The 12,324-nt window shown below is 46.4% G+C and overlaps 1 protein-coding gene across 1 annotated transcript; it reads left to right on the forward strand.

Annotated features, from left to right (window-relative positions):
- The first annotated feature begins 7,060 nt into the window (after nt 1–7,060).
- On the forward strand, nt 7,061–11,099 carry LOC140219889 (uncharacterized). The gene has a single exon (XM_072289980.1). The coding sequence runs from the start codon at nt 7,101–7,103 to the stop codon at nt 8,631–8,633; it is 1,533 nt and encodes a 510-aa protein (XP_072146081.1). The 5' UTR covers nt 7,061–7,100; the 3' UTR covers nt 8,634–11,099.
- The last annotated feature ends 1,225 nt before the right edge of the window (nt 11,100–12,324 follow it).

The raw sequence follows: 12,324 nt of genomic DNA on the forward strand, positions 1-12,324 counted from the left end.
CCGCCGCTCGAGTGTTTGCTTTGGTGTCTCGGCTCAGGTTCGCCCAATAGAGAGTTCGAATCTTCCAGTTGCTCCTTCTGCTGGTGTTTCTGCCTCCGTGTCATCGCTACTTCGTGACCGTGTAATACCTAATACCAAGCGCCTCTGTCAAAGAATAGGAGCGCGAAACGCTAAACGCGCTATCCCCTCCCAACTATAGTGTTAATGAAATCATGCGTGAAGTATTTTCGAGTTTATAGAAACTCTGCCGCGTACTTTTGGCGCTGAAAATGACACTTAGCAAGTGTGAATGTCAAGAAACATAAGATGTTGGAGCTTCGGAATTCTAAGGTTGATCTCGAAATGCCGGACCCGATGTCATCGACATCATCGCGACGTCATGACACAAGGCAAAATTTGACGATGTCGTGTAGGAATAAGGCTACGTGCGATGATATTGCGTACGAAAAAATGAAAATGGACAAGATTGCCGCCCGCGTTTCTCTTTAGCCACTCTCCCGTGTGGCTGACGCGTCGATCGCAGGAACGGAGCGAGCAAGTGCATCATGACGTCATGACGCGCGCATCACGTGTACGTACCAAAAACCGAAACCGCTCCCTGTAGAAAGAAGTTTTATATTAAATCGTTTTTGGCGAGTTTGACGCCTGTCAGCGTCTATAACAACGACATTCGTTTGACGCAGAAAAATGACGAGTCGAAAAATGTCACGCACGCCACGATCGCATGACAGGTCGAATGCGTACTCCGTTGTGAGTTGAGTCATTATTCGAGCCTCCTATACGTCTCCTCTAAATTGGAGTTCGTTGTCGTTGAACAGGGAGCTCGGTGCCCGCTATGCGGTCACGTGTTCGGTTCTTCCCTTAGGCAAGAACGTCGTGTGCATCGAGGGTATGCGGAGTGTACACCGTTGCCCTTCGCAACACGCGACCTTCTTAATCGGACGCCGTAGATAACCTTCAGTGCGGTTTACGCATGTGCGTCCGTTCTTCGCCGTAGAAAATGGCTTGCCAAGATGACGTTCCTGGCCTTCATTAATTGAGGTTGCTTATCGTTTCTTCTCGCAGAGTAAGGCCAGCTCGTTTGCGCTTTGCGTCCGCAAAAGAAAAAAAGCTAGGGTGATTCTGTCGTCATGCGGAGACATTCAGCATCGATCGCTTTGCAGGAGCACCTGCCTCATATAGCTCTACGAAGGGTGGATTCATTTCCTCGCGCCGACGCAACATCGGGCCCGTCGTGTTATTGAAAGGAAGCTCTGTGCGGCCTAAGAGAAACAGAGCGTGTGGAAAAGGAAATAAGTAGCGTGCGGCGTCAGGACAATGTGGGCGCCATGGTGTTGAAACAAAGCGAAAACGTATCCGCATAACGTTATTAACACTTGAGGCAAAAACCCTGCGTAAAGTGATCTCTCGCGCGACGGCGACAAGCGATGCGACACCCGTCGTCTGCAAGTCGAACACCAGGCGGGCGACGACGGCCTTGAGCGACGCCTGCCCAGTGTTGCCGGCATTAACGCAGCGAATACGTTCCGAAACGGGCGTGACGCATTCTCTACTAATCCAAATTGATTTGTTTCGCTGTACAGAACAGGCATAAATATGTCTGAAAATCTTGCAGTAGAACATTTTTTTTTTTTTTTTACTCTTGCACGTATCGAAATTCGGTCGTCTGCTCGTTCCGAGCGATCGACAACCGGTAGTACGTCACTGATGATACGTCCTGTATACCGGCTCCGTGCTATTGGTTAGTCGCTCACAGCAGTTCCGGCCGAGCAGCGACGAATCCTAGATTTCCGGAACCGAGCGGTCGAGCGTCAAGAACGAGCAATCTGTTCGCGCACGGTGGCCCGTTTTGTTGCTCGAAGCGGTCGCTCTTCGCCGTCACGCGCCAAATAACTCGCACGAGGTTCAGGCTTAAAATCTCATATATTTTTTCCAGGGATAAGTTCATATGGATTTGGATTTATGTGGAATAAAGAATACACATTTGAATTCGTTTATTTCGCGGCCGTTCGTTAATACGACCTTTGGGTAATTCGGTCAGATCTCGCGGTCCTTGAAGGGTCGAATTAATGGGAGTCGACTGTAGAACGGGAGCCATAGCTAGAAGCACTAAGCATAGATTTTTGCGTAGGAGCGAATTTAAATGAAGGCCCGTGGTGTCTGTCCGTCCTGAACGTCAGCGTTCAGACGCACATGACTTATTGCGTAAGCATAGGTCAGATGAATAGAACATGGGTTCGTTTTGAAATATTTGAGTCACGGGTGGTCTCGTTCCGCCTTTTTCTTTTGCTTCTTTTCGCGCAGCCCAACACCGGAAGATTGCGCGTGCTATGAAGTCATGCTCTGTGTCGTAATGGCGATAGCGTGTACGTAGCCCGCTGAACTAAACGAAAGAAAAAAAACAAGAAAAGGAAAAAGATAAATTGAGATCGGGACAGCGAAAGTGCAGGTTTCGTGCTTCAAGTAACAAACAAACCAGTGCGGTTGCTTCGAACTTCGACCGTTCAAACTTCGACGAGAGCGGTACACCGCTTTTTGTGCGGGAAGCAAAAAGAAAGGAGTCGCTTTTACATAGAATACATTACGGTGACGGTAGCAATTCTTGTGCTCGTATTTGAATTTTTCTGCTTGGGCTGTGTTCGCGCACGGTAGGACATGTGAACATAAGCGCACTTTTTTCACGTGTGACTGCGCCACTGCTTTTAAGATTGGACCGCACAACGTAGCAGATGCTTTTAAAGCTGGCTTCTCCGCAACAAGAGAGCTTATGCGGTGAAGCGGACTTGCGCAATTTCCTTTAGTTCGCAGGCGATGTTCCGAGCATTGGAAGCGTATTCGTGGGCACGTCTAAGAAAGAACGTCACCATGGCAACAGCGAGCGTCGTTACATGATAAAAGCGCATTAGCCGCGATCGAAGCTGTGCCCTTTCGTTTGTGCGAGTTTCGCTCAACCGATTACGACACCATCATGATGTCGCATGCGTAGATACGCTGAAAGGTACCTATATGCTTAATGCTTTGAAAGTTGGCGCTATATCTTCGAGCTAGTGGGATTATGGCAATTTCGAAAGGTGCGCCTGGAAGCTTATTCATGCACGTCAATTTAACGGGCAGTGACTGTCCTTGGCCTTCGCCAAGGTCCACGACAATCGGTTGCTGGCCGCGTTCTCATGACGTCACGTTCAGAAAATTGTCTGTAATAGTACTCCCATAGACGTCTTCCACAGTCTATTTAACGCCGGTTACAACGGGCCCAGTGGTAGCTGTTGTCGTTAATTGTAGCTAAACGGAAAGGTTGTCTGCATTGGAGAACCGGCTTTCCCGATGTTCATTTAAGACACGCAGGCCACGCCTTCGCCATACAACGCGCAAACATGCTACAGGTAGATAAACATATTATTCTGCAAGAGCAAAAAAAAAAAGGTAAACAAGTCAAGATATAAAGCAAACCAGAAAGGCGTCCCACACACATTGGCGTTATGCAACACACATGCACACACACACACACACGCACGCACACGCACGCACACGCACGAACACGCACACGCACACACACACACACTCGCGAATGCCATGTTGTGTGCAAGCTATCCCGTGAGCAAGAATCTACAAGTTAAATATATCTTTTTTTTATTGCAGTACAAGAGGGAATCCCGCAGCGCTTTCAAAACGCATCTTTGTTTACAGATCCATGAACAAGGATGAAGTATGTTGTATATGTCGAAAGAAAGAAGCATGAGTGCTTTGTAAGATACAGCCAAGTTTCAGACCGCATCTCTTTCGGCTAATAATCAATCCCGACAGACTTTCTTTCTGAACACTCCTGTCTCTAGCAGAGCAAGGCACGGACGAACAAAACGCTCGCCGACATTAATGTTAAGAAGGAGCTTCGTTCACCTCGGTGTCAGCTCCCATATTCCTTTTCAAACACGTGTAAAACGCATAAGTGCTCTGGTTTGCTCCGATAGTCGAACATAATTTGCTGCTTTATAATTGAGAAAGCTGAATTGGACCGACTATGGGAAGTAGAATTTTCATTTGGAGCCTCGTGTTGTTGTTTTTCTTTAATTTGCCGAAAGTTGACGTAAATCTAAGAAAAGTTGAGCTACAAAGTTTACAAATCCCTAACTCTGTACTAAAAACCAAATATCTCAGTTCTGCGAACTGCATCTGTTAGTGTGTACAGTGTGTACGGGAAATATTGTACATTTGTTTCCAAGAGTGTTGCCAGAGTACCAGTCTCAAACAAGCGGTATATTTCGTGGCGCTGTGTAAGTACATAAGTTTTGCCCTCCTAGTGTGTCCATAAATGTCATTGAAAAAAACTGAGATATCCTTTTTTCTATTGTGGAGTTAGGGCCGGATTTGTAAACTTGATGCTTCAGTTTTTCAAAGTGCTGCGATAATCAAGCTTTTTCTTTTTCATAAAACCGCCTGCTGGCCGAAATAAAAACCTGTTCCCCACAGTTCGTAGGGTTCTTTTTTTTTATTATTATCACAACGTCACCATCTTCGGTGCAGCGATAGCCGGGGACAATGATTTCTGCCTTCTCATGTCTTTAGATAAGACTTTGTGAGGCAACACTTCCTGTTAAGGATGGACATCATCGCCATTGATAAATGTAGGATAGCATTGGAAATGGTGCGCAGTAAAGTAAAATAGGACATGTTCACGGAAAATCTGTACATGATCGTCTGAAAATAAACAAACTTCAAATAAGTCGTATAGGGCCTCTTCCTAATGCCTATTTATCGAATCGAACGCAAGGTGCACGTCTTGTGAAACGTGCCCCAAGTATAAAGCGATCTGCTGTACCAAACACGAAGCCACGCACATTTTGAAAGCCGATGGCTGACTGCAAGAACCCGAACGAACGCTTGTCCAAATGATCGCCCTCTTTATTGGGCTGAGTGGCTATCGACCTGGAGAACGTGACTGACAGTAACGCGGTGCTTCCGCTCGCTGTTATCTTTTTTTTCTCTCTCTACCTGAGCGCCCTGCAGCTGACGTAGAGAGAAGTAATAATTTAGAAAATGAATCTTTTCTTTGGAGATCCATTTTAGACGCTGTTGGCTCAGATTGGGCGCTGTAGCAATATTTTGTAACAACTCTCTTCCTCCCCCCCCCCCCCCCCCCCCCCTATTCTCTCGAGCACTCTTGATTTGGCCACTCGACACAATGCAACGGAAATTAATAGTTTAAATTCCATGAACGCACTGTTTGCGTAAAACCGATGTCGGAACGACTTCAGAACGGGATGAATCGCATGTCACTCGGAGCTTGGACAGCTGTTCTAGTTGTCAGTGTGGCTTATGAACAACTAACCAGCAACGAATGTTATATTGGTTGATAGTTTGCGCGCTGTCCCGCTCTGAAGTCGTTAGTATGTCTGTTTTGAGTAAAACAGAACGTTTATACTAAGCAATGTATAACGAACCGATCCCAATTGCAGCTTTGATGGAAAGAAAAAGAAAGAAAGAATTGTTGCAATACGATGACCCACGCCTAATTGTTTGGAATCGCTGGTATACGTGCGTTTATTATTTTTCATCTTTACTTTCTCTGTGTGAGTAATTGTCTTGCGGATCGTTTGTCATCGGTTGATTCTCGGAAACAAACCGTTGTTTGCCCTCACTGCTGTCTGTATGGTGTTGACAAACAAATAGATGTCGAGACAGCGGTTGTTGGCCCCAACTGCTTTCTAACTAGTTTCTAATGAAGATCAAACTTTTCCTTTCTTGGATTTCGTGCCGCGATAGCAACGTCCGCCGTGTGCCAAGACAAGCTTTTTAAAAAATGATATTTTTACATTTTTAGCTGGGAAAGAGCTCCCCAAACCTCTCAGTCCATGTATTGCGTTCCTTTTAATAACACCATTGTCTCTTGTTGTTGTTGAATTGTTGAACAGCTTACTAGAACTGAGAATGCATGCTGTGAAAATCAATGACGTCACACGAGCACAAGTACCGAATACGGGAATTCCACGGTGGCGTCTTTCCCGGTTTGGCAAGGCTGCTTTCATCGTCTTAAAAATGATCTTTTTTTTTGTTTCGCTAATACCTCAGTCACCTGCTCCATGGCTCTTCGAATATGGCGATGCGCTGCTGAACACGAGGTCGGAAGTTCGAATCCCGGCCGAGAAAGTTGGGTGCCGATAAGGGCGCAACGCAAAAATGAAGCTCGTTTAATTATATTTTAAAAGCGTGTTCAAGAATCCCAAGTGCCCACATTTAGCCCCAGGGCCCCACACTACACTGCGTTCCTCACAGCATGTGCGTTTTTGATTTGGAACGTTGAACCACGAAATTTAGTTTGATTTCACTTTTCCTATCGCTAACGCTTTACTGACCTAACCTAACTTAAGCGTCCTTTTTGGTGCCCTTTTAACATGCACGCATACGCAGACCTGCCGGTTTAGACTGCATTGGCGGCGAGCACGCACGGTGCCGCCATCTACCGGAAGCGGCCCGGTGACGTATTGTGAGGGATACCGGGTGCGCTCCGCATAGCTTGGTGACCGGAGCCCGAGTGAAAACCCCGCGCAGGCGCCTTCCTGGATACTTATTTTAGTGCTTTCAACGTGATAGAAGTTTCGCATTTTTTTGTGTTCTATACCAAATGAATGGTCCTGGAATAATTGGAAGCACGAGCGCTTTGCAGACGCTGTCCCATTCATGGAATACTATAAACGGTCATTTGGTGCGCATGTGGGCCCGGCTGCTGTGCTTCAACACAGCACGCTAATCCGCTGATATTCTACATGCAGGTGTCACTTCCCACGATGATCTACGTTCTGTTCCCTGCCCTGGCTATGGCTTTTCTAGACGCACCCCAACCGCATCCTGCCTGGCATGTCGACTACGACGCAACTGCTTTCTACCACCCAATGAATGCCAGCATCACTTCCAGACCGTTGACACCGTCCGTGTGTCCGGCAGCGCCACTGTTCCCGGCAGCGTCACTCGACTTGCGGCCGGAATACCTATCGCCACCAACATCAATTCGCCCATCAGATATAAAAGAGCAGGCGCGCACGGAGGCGTATTGTGGGCCCGGCTGCTGTGCTTCAACACAGCACGCTAATCCGCTGATATTCTACATGCAGGTGTCACTTCCCACGATGATCTACGTTCTGTTCCCTGCCCTGGCTATGGCTTTTCTAGACGCACCCCAACCGCATCCTGCCTGGCATGTCGACTACGACGCAACTGCTTTCTACCACCCAATGAATGCCAGCATCACTTCCAGACCGTTGACACCGTCCGTGTGTCCGGCAGCGCCACTGTTCCCGGCAGCGTCACTCGACTTGCGGCCGGAATACCTATCGCCACCAACATCAATTCGCCCATCAGATATAAAAGAGCAGGCGCGCACGGAGGCGTTTTGTGGGCCCGGCTGCTGTGCTTCAACACAGCACGCTAATCCGCTGATATTCTACATGCAGGTGTCACTTCCCACGATGATCTACGTTCTGTTCCCTGCCCTGGCTATGGCTTTTCTAGACGCACCCCAACCGCATCCTGCCTGGCATGTCGACTACGACGCAACTGCTTTCTACCACCCAATGAATGCCAGCATCACTTCCAGACCGTTGACACCGTCCGTGTGTCCGGCAGCGCCACTGTTCCCGGCAGCGTCACTCGACTTGCGGCCGGAATACCTATCGCCACCAACATCAATTCGCCCATCAGATATAAAAGAGCAGGCGCGCACGGAGGCGTTTTGTGGGCCCGGCTGCTGTGCTTCAACACAGCACGCTAATCCGCTGATATTCTACATGCAGGTTAGTAAATCATACAGTCTTTTCACGAAGCGTTCAAGTAATTACTTTCTACTGCAGCTGCCGGGCCCACATTGCTGCCTTTCCATTGTTGTTCAGTGTTGTGATGTTATTCGCTCTTTATTGTTGCTGGCGGGTGACATCGAAACTAACCCTGGACCTGATAGTCAAGCCGTACTAAAGGAACTTAAGAGCCTATCCGCAGGTCAATCGCAACTGATCACCGAGATTCAAGGCCTCAAGTCTCAGTTACTAACAACTGACAAAGCAATATCCGATCTGAGCGTGCGCATGACGAACCTGGAGACCCACTACCAAAACCTAATCCCCTTGCGTTCTGATATAGAAAGCGTGAAGAGTGATGCTGCCCGTGCAGCACACACAATTCAGAGGCTGGAAGCGCGTCTTGATGATGCCGAGAATCATTCTCGGCGCAACAATCTAATTTTTTATGGTATTGATGAATCTTCAGGGTCAGAGTCGTTCGCGCAATCGGAGCACATGATCATTGACCACTGTCGCAAACATATGAGCATCACTCTTGACCCAAAAGAAATCGAGCGCGCGCACCGCTTGGGCAATCGTGCAGCTAATCGTAACCGCCCCATAATAGTGAAGTTCACCTTTCATAAAACAAAAGATCTTGTTCTCTCTAACGGCCCTAAATTTAAAGGAACAAACTTCAGCGTTGGCGAGGATTTTACGCGTCCTGTTCAATTGGCCCGCAGACACCTTCTATCATTCGCAAAAAGCAAATCAGCACCTTACTCCCTGCGCTTTAAAACTCTGTTTATGGGTAGTAAGCGCTATGTTTTCGATGAACGCACACAGAGTGTGAAAGAATTGCAATAGCAGCCAACTCGACGCGGGAAACTCCCTACGGTATCGACACGAGCTAACCTCTACCTTTCCGTAATCTTTGCCAACGCACGCAGCTTCCTTCCTAAACGCGATATTCTGTCTAACCTCGTGTTGTCGTCTAACAGTAATTTGCTGATAATAACTGAAACCTGGCTCACTGACGATATTACCGATACTGAGGTTCTTGCTGACTTGCCGAATTTCTGCCTTTTCCGGAAAGACCGCGAAATCTCACGAGGTGGTGGTGTGCTAATCGCCGCGCATCACCATTTATCGTGCACGCTTGCAACCATTGAGACTGACTTGGAAATAATATGGCTAATCTGCCGCGCTTCACCACAGACTGTTCTCTTGGGCGTTTGTTACAGACCACCACATAACACTCCTGATTTTTCGCATAAACTTAATAACATCTTGAGCAAACTTAGGGAAAAACACCCTAACGCAGAAATCCTGCTTTTCGGTGACTTTAATTTTCCGCAAATCAACTGGACTAACAATAGTGCTTTAATCATAGGCAATGAAGCTGCTAAAGAATTTGTTAATGTGTGTCTTAATTTCGGTCTAACTCAACTTGTGCTAGAGCCTACGCGGGTTACAAAAGACACATCTAATGTACTCGACCTTATACTAAGCAGCCATCCTGACAGTCTATCATCCATAACTTACCTCCGTGAGGTAAGTGATCATAAAGTAATCCATGCCACCTTCAACTTTCAACCCATGCGACAACCAAAATCTAACAAAACTATATGCCTGTATGATAAAGGGAACTACGAAGCTATTAATTACGAGTTACGTGACTTCTTTTCTACTTTTGAGACATTATTCCATATGCGCTCGCCTCAAGAAAACTGGACACTATTTAAAAATAAAATTAATGAACTCGTAAACAAACATATACCAAGAATAACTATGCACACTAATCAAAATAAGCCATGGTTCACCAGAGATTTAAAGAAGCTTGAAAACCAAAAGAAACGTCGCTTCCGGCTAGCCACGCGTCTTGGAAGCACCGAGGCTTGGTCAAGATACTACACGGCAGAGAACGCCTACCTGAGTGCCCTTCGCACTGCTAAAAAATCTTTTTATAACGTCGACCTGCCCAAGCTACTTACTCAAAATCCTCGGCAGTTCTGGCGCATTTTAAATCCCAAAGAAGCTCGTACCATCAGCGTGACGAATGCAGCAGGCGACACCGCCACGGACGCCGAGTGCGCCGATATATTCAACACAGCATTTTTTTCCGTGTTTACAAAAGAAACTACCACTCCAGACTCTCCACTACCTACTAACATAACATCACATATGCCACCCATTGTATTTTCGGTAGATGGTATACTATCAATCATTGAAAAAAACAAATTATGTACTTCTTCTGGTGTAGACGAAATTAACTCAAAGATCCTAATGAATACTAAGCATATATCCGCGGCATGTTTCACTCTGTTGTTCACGCAATCATTGTCTACAGGTACTTTACCGGATGATTGGAAAGTGGGAAAGGTCGTTCCAGTATTCAAAGCAGGTAACAAAGACTCCCCCTTAAACTACCGCCCCATTTCATTAACTAGTGTTCCTTGCAAAATCATGGAACATGTCATATACTCGCATATCATGAACTTTTTAGACTCGGAAAACTTCTTTCATCCTTCACAACATGGTTTTCGTAAAGGGCTTTCATGTGAAACACAACTAGCTATCTTCCTTAATGATCTCCACGTTAATCTTGATAACAACGTTCAAACCGATGCAATCTTTCTAGACTACTCTAAAGCTTTTGACACAGTGCCTCATAACCGCTTGCTAATAAAATTATCTAGATTGAACTTGGATCCTCTTGTAGTACAATGGATAAAAGAATTCCTTACTAATCGTTCCCAGTTCGTCTTTGTCAATAACGTCTCCTCCGAACCCCTCCCTGTCACTTCAGGTGTCCCTCAAGGCTCAGTCTTAGGACCGCTTCTTTTCCTAATATACATTAACGATCTTCCGCTGCATGTATCTTGTCCTATTCGTATGTTCGCTGACGACTGTGTGATTTATCGTACTGTGACTAACATCTCTGACCAAGCATCTCTCCAGAATGACCTTGATAACGTGCAGGACTGGTGCAACCGTTGGCAAATGGCCTTGAACCCTAACAAGTGCAAATTCATTTCAATTTCCCGCCGTCGTAATCCTTATCTGTCTACTTACACAATTGCAAACGTCCCACTAGAATCAGTTCTAACCTATAAGTACTTAGGCGTAACCCTGTCCCACGACCTTTCCTGGAATGCGCATGCTACTAACGTAATCTCGTCAGCAAACAAGTCCCTTGGGTTCATGAGGCGTCATCTTCGTCATGCTCCACAGCACGTCAAACTACTCGCATACAAATCATTTGTCAGGCCACAACTGGAATATGCCGCCGCCATCTGGAACCCTCATCAAACATATATCATCAATGCACTCGAGTCGGTTCGGAATCGTGCGACTAGATTCATCCATTCTTCATATTCATATAACATCAGCGTTTCACACTTAAAGGCACAATCTAGCTTGGCATCTCTTGCTTTTCGTCGTCGCATCGCCACGCTCTCTCTTTATCACAAATTTTTTTACAGCTCACTAAGCCGCCCGCCTTACGTCACGCCATCATCTTCACGCATGTCACAGCGCACCAGCCATCAACTCCAAGTTTCTCGTCCTCGAACACGAACTGTCACTTTTCAATCATCATTTTTTCCTCGAGCTGCCAAGGACTGGAACGACCTACCCATTAATGTCGCTGCCATCACATGTCATTCACAATTTCTAGAAACTGTTGAAACTTGTATTTCAATGTAACACCTGCCTTTTCCTATGTTCGCATGTTAACCACCCCTTATGTAATACCCCGAATGGGGTCTTTAAGGTAATAAAATGAAATGAAATGAAATGTCGCAACATGGTCCACTGAACAACTTTCTTGCGTGGAAGAAGCAGTTGTTGAGAGCATAAGATTGGAAATAAACTCGTGTTGTACCAGTTCTGTACAACCGAATCCAATCACTGCTCATTGTAGTGATCGGGCGGACTGGCGACTAGTAACTGCGCGTGTGTGTTTATGTACGGCAGTGCGGGACGTTTGTGTTTCGCTGCCGTCGCTACTAGCTGTGTGTTTGGTTGATTTTTCTTCTTTTCATTGTTTTTGTTGTTTTGAACCATCTTTTAAATATCACGGGGAGGGGGGAGATAAGGACATTCAGCCTGTTACGGTGCAATACCTGAGTATTAACGCATCACTTTCGCGACACATTCAAACTTCTATGTTGCCAAATAAAACGATTCACCAATAAACTGTTCACTTTATTCACCCGTTGGCATTGCGAGCCTTCAACCGAGTACCGTTGCAGTCGTACCTGCTTAGGAGATATGCTGAGATAGCATCGTTTTCGCGAAGGAAGGAAAAATTGGAGAAGGAAAGGCAGGGAGGTTAGCCAGTTTAGCTCAACCGGTTTGCTACCCTACACATGGGAGCGGGATGGGGGGGATGAAAGATGGGGAGGAGAGAGAGAGAGAGAGCACATGTCACAGCACACAAATCGTCAGCTACATATATATGTATCCAATGGGAGCTAAAGATGGCACAACGTTTACATGTCTCGAAATGCTGGCCATGAAAGAACTGAAAGTAGCGATACCCCTTCGCAACGAC

The sequence above is a fragment of the Dermacentor andersoni genome, chromosome 8 (assembly GCF_023375885.2).
Source record: "Dermacentor andersoni chromosome 8, qqDerAnde1_hic_scaffold, whole genome shotgun sequence".
Taxonomy (NCBI): domain Eukaryota; kingdom Metazoa; phylum Arthropoda; class Arachnida; order Ixodida; family Ixodidae; genus Dermacentor; species Dermacentor andersoni.